At 43.7% G+C, this 26,076-nt stretch overlaps 1 protein-coding gene across 3 annotated transcripts; it reads right to left on the bottom strand.

Moving 5' to 3' along the window:
- Window positions 1–865: 865 nt before the first annotated feature.
- Window positions 866–26,076, bottom strand: LOC120062431 (N-terminal kinase-like protein). Of its 3 annotated transcripts, none has more exons than XM_039012404.1 (18): window positions 25,849–26,076; window positions 24,878–25,018; window positions 24,420–24,542; window positions 23,650–23,870; window positions 23,393–23,483; window positions 23,090–23,245; window positions 22,614–22,772; window positions 22,090–22,197; window positions 21,859–21,972; window positions 21,530–21,685; window positions 10,274–10,462; window positions 6,073–6,148; window positions 4,457–4,663; window positions 3,470–3,615; window positions 3,223–3,309; window positions 2,541–2,846; window positions 2,265–2,343; window positions 866–2,125 (listed from the first exon to the last, which is right to left on the bottom strand). In XM_039012404.1, exons 1-18 carry the CDS (start codon window positions 25,954–25,956, stop codon window positions 1,998–2,000), a joined length of 2,595 nt encoding a protein of 864 aa, XP_038868332.1. In that variant the 5' UTR covers window positions 25,957–26,076; the 3' UTR covers window positions 866–1,997. The 3 variants fall into 3 exon arrangements, with proteins under 3 accessions (XP_038868332.1, XP_038868330.1, XP_038868331.1); XM_039012402.1 differs by having other exon boundaries at window positions 3,214–3,309; window positions 25,849–26,075; XM_039012403.1 differs by having other exon boundaries at window positions 866–2,122; window positions 3,214–3,309; window positions 25,849–26,075.

The raw sequence follows: 26,076 nt of genomic DNA, 5'->3' as shown, positions 1-26,076 counted from the left end.
AGAACGGCCCATGTTCTAAATTCTGTCGCTGTACATTTCAAAAGTGCAGAACAAATAGTTATGCTGACTATGTCCATCCTAGCTCGCTCATTAATATTTTAATAGAAATTACAGATTGCCTCTTATCCGCTCGTCGTCCCCTTCTGCCATAGTTTGTACATCTCAATTGTCAGTAGAAACCACATTTGTTCAAGCAAGTCAGCAATATCAGCAATGTTTTTTTAAAGGCAGTAAATGAGGCTGAATGAACTGCTTTGCTGCCAGACAAGGCTCCACTGATAACCAGGTGTAGCGGTGGTAAGGATTCACTCCATGGTGCTGAACAGAAAGCTCTGCTGTTGGGACAGCTTTATGTCGGCTTTAACAGTTTGTCACAGTTATAGTGTTTAGTGTTGTGGCTTTGCTGGCATGCATCTAAAATATTTTGGGGGAGTTTGCCCCGCCACTGGATACATCTAATGCTCCTTATATCGCCTTGAAATGACTGACAGCATTATGAACAAAATCTTTATTCATGAGTATACTAGCAATTTCTAGATGTTGGATTGAAAATATTTCATATTAACCCGTGTTTGATCCATAAACTTGTTTGCACATGAATTAAGTTGAAATATATTGATAATGAATAAACTGAACCTCGTCATTTTAGATTAGTTGATCTGGTCTTGACATGCTCTGTAAGTTTGTACATTTTTAATAAACATTATTTGGTCTCTAGGTTTGTGGTCTGATTAACATACTTATCTTAGTAAACAGAAACACCTCTGTTGCCCCACAAGGAATTTTCCAGTGGATTTGGATGTTGGCAGAAGTAGGAATTGTTCTGAATATATATTTGTAAAACAGTTCACACCCTTTCGCATAACACTTTTTTTGTCATGGTTTTATTTTGGGAATTGTTCATTATACACAAGATTCCATCTCTATAAAACAACGCATCTGATTTCACTGGACTTACCTCCCTCGCCACCCACAACATATTTAAAAATCACAGAGCACAGTTCATCTGACCACCTAACCCCAGTAAACAATGCTGCCATCAAACAGAACCTTCTCTTTCCCTTGACCCACCCAACACTACCAATCTGACAAGATAGTTGATGGGCAGAATTATCTTGCACTATATGATTTGATTTTAAATAGCTAAGTGACTCCATAAATATATAGGAGGAGGAAGCTACAGGTAAAATTGCATGTTAACACCATCCATGCTGAATATGAAGGCTTCAAGTCAGTCAACCCACCACCACTAATGATAACTGATTGGCTCCGAGGGGATGTAGGCCAGGTGTATATTATTCATCTGCGTACAGTGAGGTACCTTTAATCAACAGAGACACGTTCAGTTGGCAAACAAATATAGAAATATCATGAATAGACTTGACATGATCCCTTATTCTATGTGAGAGGAATGTTTGTTCTACATAACATATTTCTATCAGACTGTTCCACAACGTTGTGCCCTGCTGAACGTGTCCCAGCATTACCCTTTAGGGAAGTACCGTATGCCGTCTGGTGGGTCACTCATATACAGACCCATGCATGCAGACTGTCAGTCTTAATTCTGCAGTGTGACTGACAGCTTATCTAAAACATTCATAACCCATTTATGCGTATATGTGAACATTCAGCATATACACATTTTATATCAATATAATAATAAAAAAACATTTTCAGACAAATGCACCAACTATGTACATTTCTTTACATCTTTGTTTTTATATAAAAACAATATTTGCGTTGTAATGTGAATGCAATGTTTAAACCCCGTAATAGTCTGGATGAGACATGTCAGCCTCTGGTGCTCTGATCCCCTCTCAGCCAATGAGCAGGTTGCACAGTCGTCAAGTTCACAGTGTCTCTTCTTCAATATTTTTTTCATTATGGAATGTTGAACCTTCCATACATTCCACCCTCTCTGTGGGAGTCAGGGGAAAGTCATCATAGCACTCTCTGCTTCGCTTCCTGTCTTCCGCCAGCCCTCCTCTTCCTTCCAGTCAGTCCAGTTTCCGAGCACCCAGTTTGAGAGGACCCTTCGCTGCCTTGCGTTCTGCCCGTTTGGCCTCCAGTTCTTTCCTCCTCTCCTCACGTTTCTTCTTGGCCAGCTCTGCCTTGCTTAGGCCTGCTTAGGAAACAAAAAGACAGACAGCTGTTATCATTTGACTTGAGCCTTATAACATGAACAGCATCTCATTAAAAGGACTCCCTGGTTTCAGATCATTGAGAGATGGAGTATAGAGAAGTTAGAGCAGGTTGAGACTCACCTTGACTTCCGTCCACAGACTCCCAGCTCTCCTCGGCTCCCCAGTCTCCAGCAGGCTCTGCACTCCAGCCATCACCAGCCTAGCATGAACCAGAAAACACATGCACAGCGCACATTAAAACATGCATTGTCCTTCCATTTCCACCTCAAATGTTCCCCACTCAACATCAACACCTAACTTTTACCTCCACTTTGACAAGCCTGTTTGTCAGTTCTTCAAAACACAAAGCCTACTCCTGTCAAACGTTTATTTATAAAGCCCCCCCCCTCTCCTCACCGTAGCAATGGGGGTGGGCATTGCTCTCTGAGACACGTTGGCAAGGAAGTCCGTCTGCGTGGCTCCCTTACTGTCCCAGTCATACTCGCTGGCTAACCGAACCCCCTCCGGCAGAGCAGCACTCTTAGTGGCCGGAGCAGTCGTTCCCTCCTCCTCCCAGTCATTGCCCCACGCCTCCTCTCCTGGTGAACTCTGACCCTGGCTGTCAGCCTCCTTCTCATTGGACCAGCTGTCGTCGGCATCCCAGCCCGAGCTGCTCCAATCAGAGCTCTGCTTTTTCACTGCATCAGAAGTTGCTAGACCCACCTGGATGGAATCGGAGACAGAAATGAATGAATATTCCCCATGAAGTTTCAGCATGCACACGGTTTTAAATCATGGACCATTGTTCAGTAGGTTGGAACTTTCAAGAAATTGCAGACAGGAATGTATTTACAAATTAGTCATTTAGCAGATGCTCTTATCCAGAGAGAAGACAGCTAGGTGAGACAACCACATCTCTGTCATAGTAAGTACATTTTTCCTCAATTAAGTATATATCATCAAAGCCAGAGCTAGTAAGAAAAGACAAGTGTGAGTGTTAGTTACTTTACAGAAATAGCATGACTATGCAATGTGCCATTATCTTTGACTCTATTCAAACATTCTGCCTCCCTGAAAACCAGATACGTACTCCTCTTACACTGGCCTTCTTTTTGACAGAAGACATTCCTGACCAATCAGAAGAGTTCCAGTCATCTGGGTCTGCTGCCTGTACCTTCTCTGGGTCCTGTGGGGGGAGAGAGAGCGAGAGTAGTTGAATGAGTTAACTGATAAAATAGAACATGCCTCTCCAATACAAACATCACTGTTTCCCATGTTCCGTGACAGTTGACGTCCCACGGTCCCAACTGTCGAATCCCACCCCAAAACCATTCCATGCCAATTACCTCCAAACTTCCCCAGTCCTCGTCATCCCACCGGTCTCCGATTGGCTCCTCGTTCTTTTCGGTCACCTTAGGAGAGTCTGATTGGGTAGCAAGGCCAGAAGCAATGGGTAGAGTCATGGAGGCCGGCGGTGGTTTAACTTCAGAGCCTGGAGGAATGAGGAGAACGGTGAGGTGAAAGGTGGATGTAAATAGCGGATGCCATTAACTGATGGATACAGCTTTGCCGGCTCTTCCTATGTTTCTATGGGGGATGCCACCCTTATGTATAGAATGACCAAAAATCGAATCAAATTTTATTTGTCACAATACAACTGTGAAATTACTTACAATACTTACAAGCCCTTAACCAACAATGCAGTTAAGAAAATATTTACTAATATAAACTAAAGTAAAATACATTTTAAAAAGTTAGAATAAAACAACAATAACTATATACAGGGGGTACCGGGTCAATGTGCGGGGGTACAGGTTAGGCGAGGTAATTTGTACATGTAGGTAGCGGTAAAGCGACTACGCATAGATAATAAACAGCGAGTAGCAGCAGTGTAAAAACAAGGGGGGGGGGGGGGTCAATGCAAATAGTCTGGTGGCCATTTAAATAACAGTCTTATGGCTTGGGGATTGAAGTTGTTAAGGAGCCTTTTGGACCTAGACTTGGCGCTCCGGTACCGCTTGCCGTGCAGTAGCAGAGAGAACAGTCTACGACTTAGGTGACTGGAGTCTGACAATTCTTTGGTCCTTCCTCTGACCCCGCCTAGTATATAGGTCCTGGATGGCAGGAAGCTTGATGTACTGGGCTGTAGGCACTACTCTCTGTAGCGCCTTACGGTCGGATGCTGAGCAGTTGCCATATCAGGAAGTGATGCAACCAGTCAGGATGCTCTCGATGGTGCAGCTGTATAACATTGAGGATCTGGGGACCCATGCCAAATCAAACAGAAACATATTTAAGATCTGAGTAATCCTGCGAATAAGTCAGTTCCTTACCCCCGGGTACTCCATCTATCACAGGGCTCCCGGCGCAAGGAGATCCAGTACCACCACCAACAGGGGTGTTCTCGGCCGGGCTGCCCCCCTCTGCCCCTGGGCCGGTCCGGATGAGCTTGGAGGTCAGAGAGGACACCCCCGTCACTGCCCAGCCTGCCCAACTGGCCGCTGCCCCAGCCGGCTGGGCTGATGACATCACATCCTTTTCTAGGTTGAGAAGGAGATAAGTAATATTAGACACTCAAAGGCTGCAAAAAGATTCCTTATAAGGGATAGTTTGGGATTTTGGCAATGAAGGAAGTTACAGGTATACCACATGACCAAGAGTGTGGACAGCTGCTCGTCAAACATCTCATTCCAAAATCATGGGCATTAATATGGAGTTGATCCCCCTACTATAACAGCCTCCACTCTTCTGGGAAGGCTTTCCACTAGATGTTGGAACATTGCTGCGGGGACTTGCTATCAGCCACAAGAGTATTAGTGAGGTCGGGCACTGATGTTGGGTGGTTAGTCCTGGCTCGTAGTCAGCGTTCCAATTCATCCCAAAGGTGTTCGATGGGGTTGAGATCAAGGCAGTCAATTTCTTCCACACCGATCTCGGCAAACCATTTCTGTATGGACCTCCCTTTGTGCATGGGGGCATTGTCATTCTGAAACATGAAAGGACCTTCCCCAAACTTGCCACCCAGTTGGAAGCAGAGAATTGTCTAGAATGTTGTATGCTGTGGCGCCAAGAATTCACTTCACTGGAACTAAGGGTTCTAGCCCGAACCATGAAAAACAGCCCCAGACCATTATTCCTCCTCCACCAAACTTTACAGTTGTCACTAGGTAGCGTTCTCCTGGCATCCGCCAAACCCAGACTCATCCATCGGACTGCCAGATGGTGAAGCGTGATTCATCACTCCAGAGAATGCGCTTCCACTGCTCCAGAGTCCAATGACGGCGAGCTTTACACCACTCCAGTCGCCGCTTGGCATTGCGCATGGTGATCTTAAGCTTGTGTGCGGCTGCTCGGCCATTTGAAACCAATTTCATGAAGCTCCTAGACGTTTCCACTTCACAATAACAGCACTTAGTTGATCGGGCAGCTCTAGCAGGGCAGAAATTTGACGAACTGACTTGTAGGAAAGGTGGCATCCTATGATGGTGCCACGTTGAAGTCACTGAGCTCTTCAATAAGGCCATTCTACTGCCAATGTCTGTCTATGGAGATCGCATGGCCGTGTGCTCGATCTTAAAACACCTGTCAGCAACAGGTGTAGCTGAAATAGTCAAATCCACTAATTTGAAGGGGTGTCCACATATTTTTGTGTGTGTGTGTGTGTTATATATTTATATAGTGTAGTTTTGCGAGCAAATGATACCGAGCTTAGCGCAATGACTGGAAGTCTTTGGGTACAGCTAACGCTAGTTAGCATTGGGCTCACAAAACTACCTCTAACTTCCTTCATGCTGGACACAGAAACATTTTTATCCACGAGATCATCGGACTCTGGGGAAGCAGATAAAGGACTTCATTGCCAAAATCCCGTACTATCCCTTTAATGTGAGATCAGTGCTTGAGGCTTTGTTGTCTTTGGCGACCTGGAGGTTTGCGATTGTGTACAGACCTATTTCAGCCAGCTTGGTTGGATCTTCAGAAACAGTCTCCAGCTTCGTCAAGAAACTCTTTATGGCTTTAAATGCCTGAGGGACAGAAAAAAAACATGTGTTTCACAAGCTAGGTTTCTATCCAATTGGCAACAAATTTTCATGCGAATATATATATATATATATAAATAAATACAAAAATAACAAAACATTTTAATTAAATCAATAAATGTAAAAATAAATAAAAAAGGCATTAAATACAATTATGTGCATTTTCTCACCAGATATGCGTTTCCATCAAATTTACTTGTGATCAAAAGTCTGTGTGATGACGTAGCGCACATAAAAATAACTTTTGCGTTTAATTCACATAAAAATACAAAGTTAAAATGGATTTCCATCGCAATCAACTTCACTGATGGTTTCGTCACCAGAAATGTTGCGCTATATAGCTAAATATACCCACTCTGGTGTTGGCACTGCGCTCTAGCAAACAGCTTGCAGACACAGTGCAGGTATAGCCTACATCACAGGTGTCAAACTCATTCCACGGGGGGCCGAGTGTCTGCGGGTTTTCGCTCCTCCCTTGTACTTGATTGATGAATTAACATCACTAATTAGTTAGGAACTCCCCACACCTGGTTGTCTAGGGCTTTATTGAAAGGAAAAACCAAAAACCTGCAGACACTAGGCCCTCCGTGGAATGGGTTTGACACCCCTGGCCTACATGATGACATTATTATGGACAAAGGAGCAAAATAATTTTTGGCTTGTCAAATGGAAGCCAAGCGTCAATCATGTCACCAGAATAAGACCCTGGATATTTATTGGAAAGGAGCATCAAGCTCATCACCTTGTACTGTCACCACCCTGTGAAGTTCATCATTATTTATTTCATCTGTAGCCTAACAAACTGCATGCTTTCTCCAGTTGTAGTGGGAGAACCACACCACATGTCATCACGTGACTCAAAGTTTACTTCCATATGTTGGTTATTATATCAATATTTGCGCATAAAAGCGTTTCCACCGCCATTTCTCGCATAATACATTTTACAGACACAAAAAGATCCCACCTTGTCTAGCGTATTTTTCGACATTTGGAAAGTTTACTGCCCGTCGTGGCATTTTTTATACTTCACGCGCATAAAAAGGTTGGATGGAACCTTCTTACAGATGGAATGTTGCAATGTGAAATGAGAGAGTAGGTAAACATAGATTTTCATATGCAGATGGAGTGTTCAGGGTGAAATATATATATTGATCTTTTTTGTTTTGGGGTCTTATTTTGAAAATGGTATTCTGTGCTTGTTGTTTCCTGAGTCTCCATGCTAGTAATCTGGTTGCCTTTGAGCCTGCTTCATAATATCGTTGTTGTTTCAGGAACCTAAGCTTTTTCTCTACTTCTTCTCTATAAATCTGGTCAATTTCCTGTTTTACCTTTTGAATCTCTCGTAATATAAGAGGGTCTTTGTATTGACTATGAGATCGTTCTAAGTTTCTTAGGGTTTCCTGTAATTTCAGCAGTTTCTGTGCTTTAATCTTTTTCTTGAGAGATGATGTGGCTATGATCTTTCCTCTAATAACCGCCTTAGCTGCATCCCACAATGTAGCAGGAGATACTTCCCCATTATCATTATTCTCCAGATAGATGTTCAATGCTGTCTTTATTGATTCCTTGAATGCTGGATCATTCAGCATGCTTGTATTAAGTCTCCATATAGTATTTCTTGGTTTGCTATCAAGGTGTAGAGTGAGGTAAACTCCATTATGATCTGATAAGTCGCTCTGCCCGATCCTACAATTCTTAAGCCTGTGTCTATCTGCACTGTACATAAAAAAGTAGTCTAACCTGGAGTATTCAGTGTGGCGGGCTGAGTAAAAAGTATATTCCTTATCGGTCTTGTGGGTGTCACGCCATACATCGAGCAGTCCTAGATCCTGCAGTATCCTATTGATCTTTTTGGCAACTAGGCTCATTTTCCTATTTTGATTTGTGCTGTCCAGTTTTGGGTTTAGAATTGTGTTAAAATCCCCTCCACAGATAAGAGTGCCAGTGGTTTATGTGGCAATTAAATCAAACACCTTCCTATAGAAGACCATGTCACTCCCTGGGGGTGCGTATACATTAAATAATGTAACTTCCTTGTTATCCAGTTTACATTTAACAAGTATAAATCTACCCTCGTCTTTTATTTCTGACAAACTCAAAATTAACTGAATTTGGGATCAAGATTGCAACTCCCCTTCTACCCATTTTGTAAGAAGAAAAAAAAGTGTTCCTATATCCCATTTTCTTGAGTTTCTCGTGTTCAGATGTGGATAAGTGAGTTTCCTGCCAGAATAGTATGTCAACTCTCTCCCGTTTCATCTTTGCTATTACCTTACTTCTCTTGATGGCACTCCCCAGTCCGTTTACATTGAGACTTATGACCTTAAATTCCCGATGATGCATCGATATAAATAAAAAAAACTGTGCACTATATCTGCCTGCTTATCATGAACGAAAAATCAAGAACGATAATAAAGTAAACCAAAGTGGGAAAATACTTTGGTATTTGGACTCCCATGTCAGAGGACTGTCTCTTGCCTCTGGGGTTTGAGGGGATGAGCCTGTCCGCAGGATGGGCCCCTCGCTCAGATATGAAAATGCGTGACGTAGTCACAAACAAGACCTGGTGGAAGCGAAAATAATAAGGGCGCCTATTTCGTCGCTTATACACATCGGTTAATTACAAGTGAAAACTATATCGGTCATGCGTGCATATCACGCATGACCTCCCCTTGATATGCCCTTCTGTCGCCCCGTTGTCAATGTGTCATTAATCCTTAGCTAATATATATATATATATATATGTTATTAACGTGACGCTACTTAATGTGTTCATAAAGAACACATGCTTTTGGCTACTCACCCTTGTTCAGCATTGGGGGAAAATAGGGGAGATATTTTATCTATTGCAATGTCAACCGTAACAACCCAAAGTCTTAACAGCTGCGGTAACTATTAATTCTGTTAAATCCGATTCAGTGTCTTACATCTTCCCGTTGGAAATGCCTGAGTCTCTCTCGGATGTGAACGTCCTCTCGCCGAGATGCTTTCCCTCTTTCTCCATGACCCTGCTTGTCGACAACGATCCATGGGAGAGCCTGCTCGAGTCTTTCCGCTGGTGATGTCGCCTTTCTCCTGGCGGTATACTCCACTGGGAAGCCCCTTGACTTCAGGTCCTCAGCCGCCTCGTCTACATGCTCGTATGTAACCGGGCCATTTTTCAGAAATACCCTTCTCTTTAAGTGCTTTCTTAATGGGGGTGTATTCTTTCCTTCTTTTCAGTATCTCTCCCGCGTAGTCATGATCAAAGCATACTCGTTGGCCTTGGAAGTTAACAGGCTTTTTCCAGGTAGCATGTAATACTTTCTCTTTGACTGAGAATTTTAGGAACCGTACTATGGATCTTGGTGGGGCGCCACTGGGGGGTTTTGAGGCCAGAGCTCGGTGTGCTCTCTCGATTCCCAGGTTAGTGTCGTCTTCAAGTATGTCCTTGAATAGACCCTCCACGAAGTTGGGCATAGAGTCTTTTTCTGCGCCCTCTACTACGTTATAAAGTCTAATGTTGTTTCGACGTGAGAAACCTGAGAGTTCTGTCACTTTTGCCTGTAGTGCGTGTTGGCTTTTCAGTGACTGCGAAGTTCCATGTGTCCGTTTCCCCAATGCGCTGTTCTGCGTCCCCCATTCTTGTAGATATGCTGTGAAGTTCTAACTTGTTTTCTTCCAGTTTCTGGTTAATGTCCTTCCTGAACTCATTTAGTTATTTTCTTACATCTTCTCGAAGTTCCTCTCGTAAGCCTGTGAGCGCCTTGCGCAATTCCTCCTTCATCACCTCACGAAATGAGGGTTCTTTTGCTGCTGCTATCTTATTTGCGCCAGCATTAGCCATTTCGGGTTCATCGACGATTATATCTTCTGCTGTCTTGTTGTTGTAGCTCCGCGACCTTTTCCTATTTTCCCCTTTTCCATTTTGCGTAAGTTATTATAATGCTCAGAGTAAATACTTGAATTTGGGGGGGAAATACCCAACTGATGTGCAGTACGAAAAACTAGGCAGCCATTTCCTAAGTTGCATCACCGGAAGCCCCAGGGTGAAATATTTCTAAACCTAATGCAAGCTAAATGTACTAGTGCAGTTATTTCAATGTGTAAGGTGTTTGTAGTGCATCTCACCTGATCTCTAACGTTCTTGTCAGGGTCAACAGTGAGGGTACAGAGTGTTGGTAGTACCCGTGCTGCACTCTCTGTCACACTGTAGTAGTTGTGGGTCGCTGCAAAGCCCAGAACCCCGGCCGCCCGAGAGGCGGGAAAGGGGTCCTTAGTGGCCCGAGAGAACGCCGAGATCAACACTCGTTGCCGTGTCTGTGGAGGAAAGGAGAGAGGTATGAATAAGAGCACGAACGAGGGGGGAGAGTGAGAGCGAGAAAGGGGGAGACGGGAAGAGAAAGGGAGAGAGAGAGCAAGGAGCGAGCAAGCTTAACATAGAGCGAGGGAGAGAGCTGCTCAACATGCTCTGCTCACACCTACTGTAATGGTCCGAGCCTAAACCACACAAAACACCACTAGACAGTATGGAAAACAAAGCTTTTACTATCGCATGCTGGAATATACAAGGCCTGAGGTCATCTGCCTTTGGACTAAAGAGCAAGAACCTAGACTTCAAGTAAATTGGAAATACAGACATTGTCATCCCACAAGAAACATGGTATAGAGGAGACGGACTCACGCGTTGCCCTCTAGGTTATAGAGAGCTGGTAGTCCCATCCACCAAACTACCAGGTGTGAAACAGGGAAGAGACTCAAGGGGTATGCTAATTTGGTAGAGCAGACCTATCCCACTCTATTCAATTATTCAAAACAGGAACAAATTAATAAGGAAATGATCTCAACAGAGAAAAATGTCCTCATGTGTGCTACCTATATCCCCCCTACAGTATCCATGTACTTTAACGATGACAGCTTCGCCATCCTAGAGGGGAGATCAACAATTTCCAGGCTCAGGGACATGTACTGGTCTGTGGCGAACTACATGCCAGAACACAACACTCTCAGCACACAGGGGGACAAACACCTACCTGGAGGTGACAGCATTCCCTCCCTGATATGCCCCCCTAGACACAACTATGACAAATATGGGTCACAACTCCTGGAGCTCTGTCGCACACTGGGTCTGTACATAGTCAATGGTAGGCTTCAAGGGGACTTCTATGGTAGGTACACCTATAGCTCATCTCTTGGAAGTAGTAGTGTAGATGACTTTATCACTGACCTCAACACAGAGTCTCTCAGAGTGTTCACAGTCAGCCCACTGACACCCCTTCTCATGCTTTTTTGAATATAAAAAAAAGCTCAACTCTGGCATGAGGGTCTGCTATACAAATTGATGGAAAGCAGTGTTGGGGGAAAAACAAAATACTTTATAAAAAACATGTACACAACAAGTGTGCAGTTAAAATGGGCAAAAAAACAAACATTTATTTCCACAGGGCCGTGGGTTGAGACAGGGAGTGAGCTTGAACCCCACTGTCTTCAACATACTGTACAGTTGAAGTCGTAAGTTTACATACACCTTAGCCAAATACAAATATTAAACTCAGTTTTTCACAATTCCTGACATTTAATCCTAGTAAAAATTCCCTGTCTTAGGTCAGTTAGGATCATCACTATTTTAAGAATGTGAAATGTCAGACAAATAGTAGAGAGAATGTTTTATTTCAGCTTTTATTTCTTTCATCACATTTCCAGTGGGTCAGAGGTTAACATACACTCAATTAGTATTTGGTAGCATTGCCTTTAAATTGTTTAACTTGAGTCAAACATTTTGGGTAGCCTTCCACAAGCTTCCCACAATAAGTTGGGTGAATTTTGTCCCATTCCTCCTGACAGAGCTGGTGTAACTGAGTCAGGTTTGTAGGCCTCCTTGCTCGCACACGCTTTTTAAGTTCTGCCCACAAATGTTCTATAGGATTGAAGTCAGGACGTTGTGATGGCCACTCCATTACCTTGACTTTGTTGTCCTTAAGCCGTTTTGCCACAACTTTGGAAGTATGCTTGGGGTCAATGTCCATTTAGAAGACCCATTTGCGACCAAGCTTTAACTTCCTGACTGATGTCTGAGATGTTGCTTCAATATATCCACAAAATTTTCCTACTTCATGATGCCATCTATTTTGTGAAGTGCACCAGCACCCCCACAACATGATGCTGCTACCCCCGTCCTTCACGGTTGGGATGGTGTTCTTTGGCTTGCAAGCCTCCCCTTTTTTCCTCCAAACATAACGATGGTCATTATGGCCAAACAGTTCTATTTTTGTTTCATCAGACCAGAGGACATTTCTCCAAAAAGTACGATCTTTGTCCCCATGTGCAGTTGCAAACCGTAGGCTGGCTTTTTTAATGGCGGTTTTGGAGCAGTGGCTTCTTCCTTGCTGAGCGGCCTTTCAGGTTATGTCGATATAGGACACGTTTTACTGTGGATATAGATACTTTTGTACTGGTTTCCTCCAGCATCTTCACAAAGTCCTTCGCTGTTATTCTGGGATTGATTTGCACTTTTCGCATCAAAGTACGTTCATCTCTAGGAGACAGAACGCATCTCCTTCCTGAGCGGTATGACGGCTACGTGGTCCCATGGTGTTTATACTTACGTACTATTGTTTGTACAGATGAATGTGGCACCTTCAGGCGTTTGGAAATTGCTCCCAAGGATGAACCAGACTTGTGGAGGTCTACAATTTTTTTTTCTGAGGTCTCGGCTGAGTTTGAAGGTAGGCCTTGAAATACATCCACAGGTACACCTCCAATTCATTCAAATTATGTCAATTAGCCTATCAGAAGCTTCTAAAGCCATGTCATAATTTTCTGGAATTTTCCAAGCTGTTTAAAGGCACAGTCAATTTAGTGTATGTAAAGTTCTAACGCACTGGAATTGTGATACAGTGAATTATAAGTGAAATAATCCGTCTGTAAACAATTGTTGTAAAAATGACTTGTCATGCACAAAGTAGATGTCCTAACCGACCTGCCAAAACTATAGTTTGTTAACATGAAATTTGTGGAGTGGTTGAAAAACGAGTTTTAATGACTCCAACATAAATGTATGTAAACTTCCGACTTCAACTGTATATATATCAACTAATTGGCGGGGGCACTAGAACAGTCTACAGCCCCCACCCTCACACTTCTAGAATCTGAATCCACATCACCAACGAACTGTCATGGTCCAAACACACCAAGACAGTCGAGAAGAGGGCACGACACCACCTTTACCCCCTCAAGAGACTGAAAAGATTTGGCATGGGTTCCCAGATCCTCAAACGGTTCTACAGCTGCAACATCGAGAGCATCCTGACCGGTTGCATCTCTGCCTGGTATGGCAACTGCTCGGCATCTAACCGAAAGGCGCTACAAAAGATAGTGCATACGGCCCAGTACATCACTGGGGCCAAGCTTCCTGCCATCCAGGACCTATATACTAGGTGGTCAGAGGAAAGCCCAAAAAATTGTCCAGAGACTCCAGTCACCCAAGTCAGATTGTTTTCTCTCCTACTGCACGGCAAGGGGTGCTGGAGCGCCAAATCTAGGACCAAAAGGCTCCTTAACTTCTTATGGCTGCAGGGGCAGTATTGAGTAGCTTGGATGAAAGGTGCACAGAGGTGCCCAGAGTAAACGGCCTGCTCCTCAGTCATAGTTGCTAATATTTGCATATTATTAGTAGTATTTGATAGAAATCACTCTGAAGTTTCTAAAACTGTTTGAATTATGTCTGTGAGTATAACAGAACTCATATGGCAGGCAAAAACCTGAGAAGTTCCACTTCCTGTTTGGATTTTTTCTGAGGTGGCAGATTTTCAACCAAGCTCTCATTGAAATTACAGCGAGATATTGATGAGTTTTCACTTCATACGGCTTCCACTAGATGTCAACAGTCAATAGAACTTTGACTGATGACTCTAATGTGAAGGGGGGCCGAAGGAGACAGGAATTAGTCACCACAGCTGACCATGCTTTGACCACACGCGTTCACGTGATAGGCAGCTCCGTTCCATCGCTCAACTGAAGTCAATCTAATTCTCCGGTTGGAACGTTATTCAAGATGTATGTTAACAACATTCTAAAGATTGATTCAGTACATCGTTTGACATGTTTCTACTGACTGTTATGGAACTTTTGGACATTTCGTCACGTTATAGTGGACGCGCTTTGTGACTTTGAAATTGTTTACCAAACGCGCTAACCAAAGGAGCTAATTGGACATAAATAACGGGCATTATTGAACAAATCAAGCATTTATTGTGGACCTGGGATTCCTAGGACTGCATTCTGATGAAGTTCATCAAAGGTAAGGAAACATTTATCATGTATTTTCTGGTTTCTGTTGACTCCAACATGGCGGCTAATTTGGCTATTGTTCTGAGCGCCGTCTCAGATTATTGCATGATTTGCTTTTTCCGTAAAGTTTTTTTGAAATCTGACACAGCGGTTGCATTAAGGAGAGGTATATCTATAATTCCATGTGTATAACTTGTATTATCATCTACATTTATGATGAGTATTTCTGTTGAAACGATGTGGCTATGCAAAATCACTTGATGTTTTTGGAACTAGTGAATGTAACGCGCCAATGTAAACTCAGATTTTTTTATATAAATATGAACTTTATCAAACAAAACATGCATGTATTGTGGAACATGAAGTCCTATGAGTGTCATTTGATGAAGATCATCAAAGGTTAGTGATTCATTTTATCTCTTTCTGCTTTTTGTGACTGCTATATTTCGCTGGAAAAATGGCTGTGCTTATTGTGGTTTGGTGGTGACCTAACATAATCGTTTGTAGTGCTTTCGCTGAAAAGCATATTTGAAATCAGACACTTGTGGGATTAACAACAAGATTACCTTTAAAATGATATAAAACACATGTATGTTTGAGGAATTTTAATTATGAGATTTCTGTTTGAATCTGGCGCCCTGCACTTTCACTGGCTGTTGTCATATCGATCCCGTTAGCGGGATGCAGCCATAAGAAGTTAACAGCTTCTACCCCCAAGCCATAAGACTGCTGAACAATGACTCAAATGGCCACCGGACTATTTACATTGACACCACCACCCTCCCCCTCCATTTGTTTTGTACACTGCTGCTACTCACTATTTATTATTATCTATGCATAGTCACTTCACCCCTACCTACATGTACAAATGACCTCTAACCTGTACCCCCGCTCATTGACTCGGGACACCTTGTATATAACCTTGATATTGTGTTACTTTTTTACTTAAGTTTATTTGGTAAATATTTTCTTAACTCGTTCTTGAACTGCACTGTTGGTTAAGGGCTTGTAAGCATTTCACAGTAAGGTCTACACTTGTATTTGGCGCATGTGACAAATAAAGTTTGATATTTTTATTTATTTAATGTCAAATTTGCTGATGATCTGGTGCTTCTGTCCCCAACCAAGGAGGGTCTACAGCAGCACCTAGATCTTCTGCACAGATTGTGTCAGACCTGGGCCCTGACAGTAAATCTCAGTAAGACAAAAACAATGGTGTTCCAAAAAAGGTCAAATTCCATCTAGACACAGTTGCGCTAGAGCACACAAAACACTATATCTACCTCGGCCTTAATATCAGCACCACAGATAACTTCCACTAAGCTGTGAACAATCTGAGAGACAAGGCATGAGGGGCCTTCTCCGCCATCAAAAGGAACATCAAATTCAACATCCCAATTAAGATCTGGCTAAAAATACATGAATTAGTTACCATTGCCATTTATGGTTGTGAGGTCTGGGGTCTGCTCACCAACCACAAAACGGGGACAAACACCAATTGAGACTCTGCATGCAGAACTCTGCAAAAACCTCTGTATACAACGTAAAACACCAAATAATGCACGCAGAACAGAATTAGGCAGATACCCACTAATTATCCAAACCCAGAAATTCTACAACCATCTAAAAGGAAGCGATTCCCAAACCTTCCACACAGTGCATTTGGAAAGTATTCAGACACCTTGACTTTTACCGCATTGTTACTTTACAGATTTATTCTAAAATTGATTAAATATTTTTTCCCCCTCAATCTACACACAATACTCCATAAGGACAAAGCAAAAACAGGTTTTTAGAAATGTTTGCAAATATATAAAAAAAAACATTTACATAAGTATTCTGACCCTTTACTCAGTACTTTGTTGAGGCACCTTTCGCACGATTACAGCCTCGCGTCTTCTTGGGTATGATGCTACAATCTTGGCATACCTGTGTTTGGGGAGTTTCTCCCATTCTTCTATGCAGATCCTCTAAAGCTCTGTCAGGCTGGAGAGGGAGTGTCGCTGCAGAGCTATTTTCAGTTCTCTCCAGAAATGTTCAATCAAGTTCAAGTCCGGGCTCTGGCTGGGCCACTCAAGGACATTCCGAGACTTGTCCCAAAGCCACTCCTGCATTGTCTTGGCTGTGTGCTTACGGTCATTGTCCTGTTGGAAGGTGAACCTTCGCCCCAGTCTGAGGTCCTGTGCACGTTTTTATAAAGTATCTCTGTACTTTGCTCCATACATCTTTCCCTTGATCCTGACTAGCCGCCCAGTCCCTTCTGCTGAAAGACATCCCCACAGCATGATGCAGCCTTCACCGTAGAGAAGGTATTGGCCAAGTGGTGAGCGGTGCCTGGATTCCTCCAGACGTGCCGCTTGGCATTCAGGCCAAAGAGTTCAATCTGGGTTTCATCAGACCAGAGAATCTGGCAAACTCCAAGTGGGATGTCATGTGTCTTTTACTGAAGAGTGGCTTCAGTCTGGCCACTCTACCATAAAGGCCTGATTGGTGGAGTGCTGCTGAGATGGGAGAACCTTCCAGAAGGGCAACCATCTCCACAGAGGAACTCTAGAGCTCTGTCAGAGTGACCATTGGGTTCTCAGTCACCTCCCTGACCAAGGCCCTTCTCCCCTGATTTCTCACTTTGAGACTGATCTAGGAAGAGTCTTGGTGGTTCTAAACTTCTTCCATTTAAGAATGATGGAGGCCACTGTGTTCTCGGGGACCTTCAGTGCTACAGAAATGTTTTGGTATCCTTCCCCAGATCTGTGCCTCGACACAATCCTGTCTCGGAGCTCTACGGACAATTCCTACGACCTCATGGCTTGGTTTTTGCTCTGACATGCACTCTAAAACAATGCACCCTAAAAAGAAAATCCTGGCCTTTTGTGGCCAGTGGCCGTGGTGCCCTTCTCCCTGAGCGCTCCATCACGTGGTTGGGTCTTTCTCACAGGCTACAAGTGAAGACAGACACATCAGGAACACAACTGTGCATGTCCTTATCGAATTACGAGGTGCATATTGAAGATTTTGGAAGAACTGTCCACATTTACTTTTCGTCAGCCAACAGATGAGTAGACCTAACGAACAGCAAAAGCACTAGCCTATGTCAATCTACTATCCTCCATAGTACAAAGGTCGACCTATTCTATTCTGAGCGATAAATAAATATTCCAAACAGTCTGGGACAGTTGTGGGATGCGATAGATCCCAAATTATTACAACCACTATCATAAAAAAATTATGTTTACACAATGTGGCTGACGCAACAGATCTGAATGTTAATCTTAAAATGTTGAAACTATTCTAATATTTCTTCACATTATAAGAGCAGCAATGCACATATGGTAGTAGTCTATAAGTGCAAATGTTCAATTAGCGGAAATCACCATTATCAAAAGTGACCGCAAATGCAATTATGCTTGTAATGCTTTTATTATAAAGGTGCATTTTTATGGTGAAAATCCATCTTCCCCAAACTTGAAACTCACGAGCTGCTTATGTTAGGCTCTACACCCCTTGTAAAGCGGATTAACGTTCTTAATTTTAAGAAGTTATTTGGCCACTTTAGTTGTGATACAAACATATTGGCCTATGGGCTAGGCTACACGAGGTGTGCAACTACGTTTCGAAAAAGTCGCAAAAAAGGCTTGGTTTCTTATGCTGGGCATCATTCACAAGTGATATATAACTCACAAGTGATAGGCTATATATTCTTGATTTAATTTACATACACTAAATAATATATGTGTGAAATTAACTTGGATTTAGAATGGATCATTATCCTGCACAACAGGGGCAGCTGAAAAAATACATGTCATTTATGCATTTAAATAGCGAATGGAGGACGCTTTTCCCGTGGTTTATTTTCATGCCAGCCTGGTTGGTTATATTTACAACAGGAGTATAGCCTATGTGCTTAATATTAGGAAAGCTGATGAATAAATATAGTAGGCCTAGCCTATAGAAAGCTGATCCTCTTGTTACTAGAGGCCATCACTCTCGTTTTCTCACGCAATTGCATAGCCTATTGAAATGTTGCGCAACAAATCAAATCACATTTTGTTGGCCACATATATATTAGCAGATGTTAATGCGAGTGTAGCGAAATGATTGTGCTTCTAGTTCCGACAGTGCAGTAATATCTAACAAGTAATCTAACAATTTCCCAACAACTACCTAATACACACAAATCTAAAAAGTGGTGAATGAGAATATGTACATATAATTATATGGATGAGCGATGGCCGAGCGGCATAGGCAAAGTGCAATAGATGGTATAAAATACAGTATATACATATGATAATGAGTAATCTAAGATATGTAAACATTATTAAAGTGGCATTGTTTAAAGTGACTAGTGATCCATTTATTAAAAAGTGGCCAGTGATTGGGTCTCAATGCAGGCAGCAGCCTCTCTGTGCTAGTGATGGCTATTTAACAGTCTGATGGCCTTGAGATAGAAGCTGTTTTTCAGTCTCTCGGTCCCAGCTTTGATGCACCTGTACTGACCTCGCCTTCTGGATGGTAGTGGTGTGAACAGGCAGTGGCTCGGGTGGTTGTTGTCCTTGATCTTTTTAGCATTCCTGTGACATCGGGTGCTGTAGGTGTCCTGGAGAGCAGGTAGTTTGCGTCCGGTGATGCATTGTGCAGACCGCACCACCCTCTGGAGAGCCTTGCGGTTGAGGGCGGTGCAGTTGCCAAACCAGGCGGTGATACAGCCTGACAGGATGCTCTCGATTGTGCATCTGTAAAAGTTAGTCAGGGTTTTGGGTGACAAGGCAAATGTATTCAGCCTCCTGAGGTTGAAGAGGCTCTGTTGCGCCTTCTTCACCACACTGTCTGTGTGGGTGGACCATTTCAGTTTAACTGTGATGTGTACGCCGAGGAACTTAAAACTTTCCACCTTCTCCACTACTGTCCGGTCGATGTAGATAGGAGGGTTCTCGCTCTGCTGTTTCCTGAAGTCCATGATCATCTCCTTTGTTTTGTTGACGTTGAGTGAGAGGTTGTTTTCCTGGCACCACACTCCCAGGGCCCTCACCTCCTCCCTGTAGGCTGTCTCGTCATTGTTGGTAATCAGGCCTACTACTGTTGAGTCATCTGCAAACTTGATGATTGAGTTGGAGGCGTGCTTGGCCACGCAGTCATTGGTGAACAGGAAGTACAGGAGGGGGCTGAGCATGCACCCTTGTGGGGGCCCAGTGTCGAGGGTCAGCGAAGTGGAGATGTTGTTTCCTACCTTCACCACCTGGGGGAGGCCCGTCAGAAAGTCCAGGACCCAATTGCACAGGGTGGGGTTGAGACCCAGGGCCTCCAGCTTGATGATAAGCTTGGAGGATACTAAGGTGTTGAATGCTGAGCTGTAGTCAATGAACAGCATTCTTACATAGGTATTCCTCATCCAGATGGGATAAGGCAGTGTGCTGTGTGATGGCGATTGCATTGTCTGTGGACCTGTTGGGGCGGTATGCAAACTGAAGTGGGTCTAGGGTGGCCGGTAAGGTGGAGGTGATATGATCCTTGACTAGTCTCAAAGCACTTCATGATGACAGAAGTGAGTGCTACAGGGCGGTAGTCATTTAGTTCAGTTATCTTTGCCTTCTTGGGTACAGGAACAATGGTGGCCATCTTGAAGCATGTGAGGACAGCAGACTGGGATAGGGAGCGATTGAATATGTCCGTATACACACCAGCCATCTGGTCTGCGCATGCTCTGAGGACGTGGCTAGGGATGCCGCCTGGGCCAGCAGCCTTGCGAGGGTTAACACGTTTAAAGGTTTTACTCACGTCGGCCACGGAGAAGGAGTGCAGTCCTTATTAGCGGGCCGCGACATTGGCACTGTGTTATCATCAAAGTGGCCAAAGAAGGTGTTAAGTTTGTCTGGAAGCGTGACGTCGGTGTCCGTGACGTGGCTGGTTTTCCTTTTGTAGTCCGTGATTTCCTGTAGACCCTGCCACATACGACTCGTGTCTGATCCGTTGAATTGCGACTCCACTTTGTCCCTGTACCGGCATTTAGCTTGTTTGATTGCCTTGTGGAGGGAATAACTACACTGTTTATATTCAGCCATAGTCCCAGACCTCTTTCCATGGTTAAATGCGATGGTTCGCACCTTCAGTTTTGTGCGAATGCTGCCATCCATCCACGGTTTCTGGTTAGGGTAGGTTTTAATAGTCACAATCTCCAATGCACTTCTTTATAAACTCACTCACCTGTGCGAATAGATCGATGTTGTTCTCTGAGGCTGACCGGAACATATCCCAGTCCGCGTGATCAAAACAACATGAGCTCTCATGAAGTGTTTGATTAATCACTCTGACATCAATGCAAATGTAGTCGAAAATCTAGAGGGACAATAGATTGCTGAATACCAGGCAGTTAGCAAGTTTGGTAGGCTACCAATGACCATCAGCAGCATCAGAGCTTGGAGAAGTCTAATTACCGTGACTAAACGGTCACGTGGAATTTGACTGCCTTCATGACTCGTGACTGCCTGTGTGGCGGTAATACGGTCACCGCAACAGCCCTAGTCCTGGGGCTCTGTTCACAAACAGACCCCACAGAGCCCCAGGACAGCAACACAATTAGAACCAACCAAATCATAACAAAACAATTATTCCTTGACACATTGGAAAGAATTTACGAAAAATCAGAGCAAACTAGAATGCTATTTGGCCCTAAACAGAGAGTACACAGTGGCAGAATACCTGACCACTGTGACTGACCGGAACTTAATGAAGGACATCTTTGACTATGTACAGACTCTGTGAGCATAGCCTTGTAGGCAGACCTGGCTCTCAAGAGAAGACAGGCTATGTGCACACTGCCCACAAAATGAGGTGGAAACTGAGCTGCACTTCCTAACCTCCTGCCAAATGTATGACCATATTAGATACATATTTCCCTCAGATTACACAGACCCACACATTTTAAAACAAATCAAATTTCGATAAATCATATCTATTGGGTGAAATACCATAGTGTGCCATCACAGCAGCAAGATTTGTTGCCACAAGAAAAGGACAACCAGTGAAGAACAAACACCATTGTAAATACAACCCATTCTATCTATAGATCTATGGAGAGAGAGAGAGAGAAAGCAGGTGAGTTACCCCAGCGTTGAGGTAGGGGGCGATCTTTCCCAGGCACACGGTGGTGTTGCAGCGGATTGGTCCCTGCTCGTCTCTCGCCTGCAGCCGCGCAAAGTGCCTCATCAGCTCCTGATTCAGATTACTCTCATTCAGCTTGGGGGCCAGCAGCAGCATGGACTGGGAGAAGGAGAGAAAAGAAAGAGGCATCAGAACCATTTAACAACAAGAACAGACCTTTGAGAACACCATTATCCACAGGGAAGGTACACTTTCAGTTACACTTGAATAAAGAAGTGAAGCCACCTGGTCTTGTGAGGATAAGTCTGACAGAGTTGGTGAGCCAGTTATACCTTGACAGTTTGTTCTCTGATGGCTGGGTTTGTGTCTGTGAAACCGTGAACGACATGAGGGAAGATCTGCGAATTCACCGCTGCATCGTTTAGATACTGAACAAACTGCTCCATCTGAAGGAAAGAGAGATGAGGACGGGGTTGGAAAGAGGAATAAAACAAGGGTTCTGCAGCAAACACTCATTCTGGTGTAATGGCCGCCTCTGTACTCTGATGTGTGGTACACTGTACCTGCTGAAGCAGTCGTATCCTCATGGCCCGGTCTGTAGAAGAGAACATCTTCACAATGACAGGAATGATCTTCTGCTGGTACTCCTCTGCAGACAGGAACTTCCCCACCTGACAGAGACAGAAAGAAAGAGACATGGAAAAAGGAATGATTTTCTGCCCTCTAGGGATCCTGAAGTGGGTTAGTGGTCTGTTGATATCCCCTTGGTGGTGTGGGGGGCTGCGCTTTGGATAAGTGGGTGGGGTTATATTCTGCCTGGTTGGATGGGTATCTGTTGTGTCAACTACTGATGTAAAAAAAGGCTTTACAAAATACATTTGATTGATTTGAGGGTGGGAGATGATTAGTTGCCAAAAGCATGTTTCCTCATGAAGAAATGCCTTTAAAAGCCGTTTAATGATTATGCTTTATATAGATATGACATAGTTTTCCCACTTCTGCATAAAAGAGAGGAGCAATTAAATGCCAGGCCGGTGATCCATTCTCCTATCTGAATCCCTCCTCTCTGCCTCCACAGCACACATACCTTAAACAGAGGTGTGAGGACGACAGCACCGGCATTGCCAAACTCAAAGGCAGTGAGTAGCTGTGGCAGCACTTTGTGCTTACAGAAGTCCTCTGGGAATGAGTCCAGGTTCTCACTCAGGTCCTGAAAGAACTGCTGCTTCTCTGCTGGGTCTTTGATCTGGATCAGATTGAATAGATAAAACATTTTATTCGGTAAGTCAACACATTTCAATGAGAGCTGTGTCATCTTTAATATGTAAAGCTTTTTCTATATTGGACTATTTGGACTAGTAACCGAAAGGTTGCAAGTTCAAATCCCCGTGCTGACAAGGTACAAATCTGTCGTTCTGCCCCTGAACAGGCAGTTAACCCACTGTTCCTAGGCCGTCATTGAAAATAAGAATTTGTTAATTAACTGACTTGCTTAGTTAAATAAAAGGTCAAATAAAAAATAAAATAAATAAAGAATATTGGGATGGGGGTCAGGAATCACACCTGGATCTCCTCTAGGAAAAGGTTGCTCTCAACGAAGCTGTTGCTAAGGAATCCTCCAGGAGCTCTGCAGTTTTGCAGGAAGCGGGCTGGGTTAGGCCGGGCCCTGGCATTGGCCCCCACCAGCTCACAGTAGTGTGGCACCAATGCTTTAGGGATCTGAGGGACAACATTTCACATCACTTCCAATTAATTCATGACCTTTGATTTTTTTTGACAGGAGGACATTAAAATCACTAGGATTTTCTTAAAATGTGTGATGCTCTGGTAAAATGTTAGAAGGTAAAGGGTGGGGGAGGAGGGTACCTTTCCGAGGGAGCGTAGGGAGGAGGCTCGGGGAAGTGGACCATTGAACACTTCCCAGATCAGACAGCCCAGCCGCCACACATCCCCAGCCCTTGAGGACAGAGAGATGGACTCAGACAATACAAATATGAAGTATCTTCAGACTACATCAAGCATTGAACTAAAACCTTTGTATGTGAGATCCCAGGAAGATAATTTTTCATGAAATCAGTATGAAATCAGTCTTTCATTCTTAACTTATTCTCTGTCCGCCTCACCATTTCTCTCCACTGTTTGGTGATTCAGGGGCGTCGTATTTGTCCATGTCAGGGTGAACAGCTTTGGCGGAGGGTAGTGATGTGGAGGCGTCCCCGTTCTCTGGGGTCATGTGGTCCAGACCGCCAAGCTTCCATTCTCCAGCTCGGTCCACAAACACAGCCCAGATACCCAGGTTGTTGTGGAGGAGGTGGCAGTCATTCACCAGGAAACTAAGGGCTTTCTACAGGGGGGAAATAGAGTGTGTGAGAGATAATCAAATAATTCCCCATAACAATGGACTAATTATTTGCCTGAATTTGATTTGGTATAGATTGATATGTAATAAACATGATTTTAAGTGTGGGAAGACTGAGACAGATACATTCGTTTGAGGAAAGTTAGTCTAGAATCATCTGTTGTAACTGAGTACTGATGCTCTACCTTTGACCTGTTTAACTGCCAGCATCAAATGTCTGACCGTGTTGTATGGTTAAAGTTAGACGCCATTCTGGTGTATCTGTGAACCTGTTTAACTCTGTAGCAGTTAATGTGACTTCCTACGAGCCTTTCGGGCTGGTGTTTAGAGAACATTCAGTACTGTGTGATTAATATACAAGTGCCTTCTTAGACAAGATGGAGTCATCTTTCCATTGAGTAAGAGATTGATAGAGAGGAAGGAAGGAGGATAATGGAGTAGAGGTGGAAGAGGATTGATAAAGGACAAGCAGCACTCAACATAAAGAAACACATCAGGAAATCAGAGCACTCATCTCCCCTCCAGTGTACTGACCACAGTCTGATGCAGGCCCCAGGACACCTCCAGCTCCCCAGAGCCCCCCCTCTCTGACTGGGCCTTCAGGTGGGCTGCCAGGGGGGTGACCTGCTCTGTGACCAGGTACAGGCTCTTCTCTGTCTGCAAGGCACCAGAAAGAGACAACATTAATGCATTCACAATGGCATTGTTAAAAAGTGCATTAGTCTTTTAAGTATGGTTCTATTATACAGTTAGTACACTAATGACTAGCACACTAACTACTGTTTCTCTCTAGAAGAGAGACAGGGGAACTAACTGATTCAGTCCTTGATACTCACCACACTCTGCATGAAAAACAATTACAAGAAAAACAAATATAGAAGACTGAGAAAATGGTGACAGAATGATTGTTGTACAATACTGTTGTTGGTCTTTTAAATATCAACTAAATTGTGATGTTATTTGCATTTGGTGTGAAACACACAGACACACACCTCCAATCCATCTACATAGGCCAGGATGTTGGGATGTCGGAGGGTCTTCATACGTTTGAACGCTGCCTTGGCTAGCTGGGTCTGTTCCTCTGTCCCTGTTGACACCTCGTACACAAACACCGATAGTGGTTCCCCACCCGTCTAAGGAGATGTCAAAATGTGACAATGTCATGATCCATCATTAGTATGAGAAGAGATGTTATCGAGGTTTAGCGGTGATGTTATTGTGATTTAAGGGAGATTAAGTTACAGTCTCCCTGGTGAGGCCAGACTTCAATCACAGGAGTGGTGTTGTTCGATCCTGAACCTTGCAATAAGGGTTGTTGTCATGTCACCATACAATTTGTCTCAGTCAACTAGCTACACAAGTACGTCAAAGGTTCCACCATTGCATCTGCATGGCATTGAACAATAAGTAAAAGGAAAAAACAATGCTAAGCGGAACCTTTGACAAATTAGCCAATAACGTTAGTAGTTAGCTAACTAGCTAAGTTACCAGGCAGAACAAGAATGACAGTGTGCTAACGACATCATTATTTGTCATGACAGTTTGTCGAAATACATTTTGCATGAGCATGTAACGTTAACTAGCTCGTTATAGGTGACACCAGTGGCTAGATAGCTAACGTTAGCTAGCTAATAACTGTAGCAGAGATTGACGTGGCGATAATACGTGTCCCTGCATAAACAAAACATAGCTAACATTAACTATGCTAGCCTACAAGTAACGTTCGCTAACTGTGCTGTTTTAACTAGGCGATAAATATCCGGACAACACCATCTATATATTAGACATACATCGTGATAATCATGTATGGCAATTTAACATTCAATTTCATCCCATAAATAAGAATGGTGTCCTGCCTTGAACTCAGTCATAGCTAGCTAGCGAGGCCTTGCCTTGTATCAGCTAGCTAGCAAGCTAACTAGACATCTGTCAAATATATGTCTGCCCCCACTATTGTATTTACCTTTCGCTTGCCTCGATGCAGTGTCCATATTCCGGACGTGTCTTGAGTGTCCGGTAAAATTTCATAATTAAAGTCTTTGACTGGATCCCGAGCGAAAAAGGACCACATCGCTCCTACATCAAGCAAACAACTACGTAGCTATGGCGAACCGCAGCCTGCTAGCAGGCTAGCTACACCGGATAGATCAGATCCTTCCCTGTCGTTGATTCCAGGGGAGGGGGGGGGGGG

Source organism: Salvelinus namaycush, chromosome 17 (assembly GCF_016432855.1).
Source record: "Salvelinus namaycush isolate Seneca chromosome 17, SaNama_1.0, whole genome shotgun sequence".
NCBI classification, from domain to species: Eukaryota; Metazoa; Chordata; class Actinopteri; order Salmoniformes; family Salmonidae; genus Salvelinus; species Salvelinus namaycush.
The sequence above is the reverse complement of the archived record's forward strand: the minus strand, read 5'-3'. Positions and strand labels throughout refer to the sequence as shown.

What these genes read in the sequence shown, in the direction of transcription:
- LOC120062431 (XM_039012402.1), bottom strand. Translation starts at nt 25,956, where the DNA reads ATGTGGTCCTTTTTCGCTCGGGATCCAGTCAAAGACTTTAATTATGAA. An exon ending in CCCCCTACCTCAACGCTGGG is followed by an intron (nt 10,463 to 21,529) that starts GTAACTCACCTG and finishes TTTCCTCCACAG; the next exon opens with ACACGGCAACGAGTGTTGAT. An exon ending in TGCCCACCCCCATTGCTACG is followed by an intron (nt 2,344 to 2,540) that starts GTGAGGAGAGGG and finishes GGTTCATGCTAG; the next exon opens with GCTGGTGATGGCTGGAGTGC.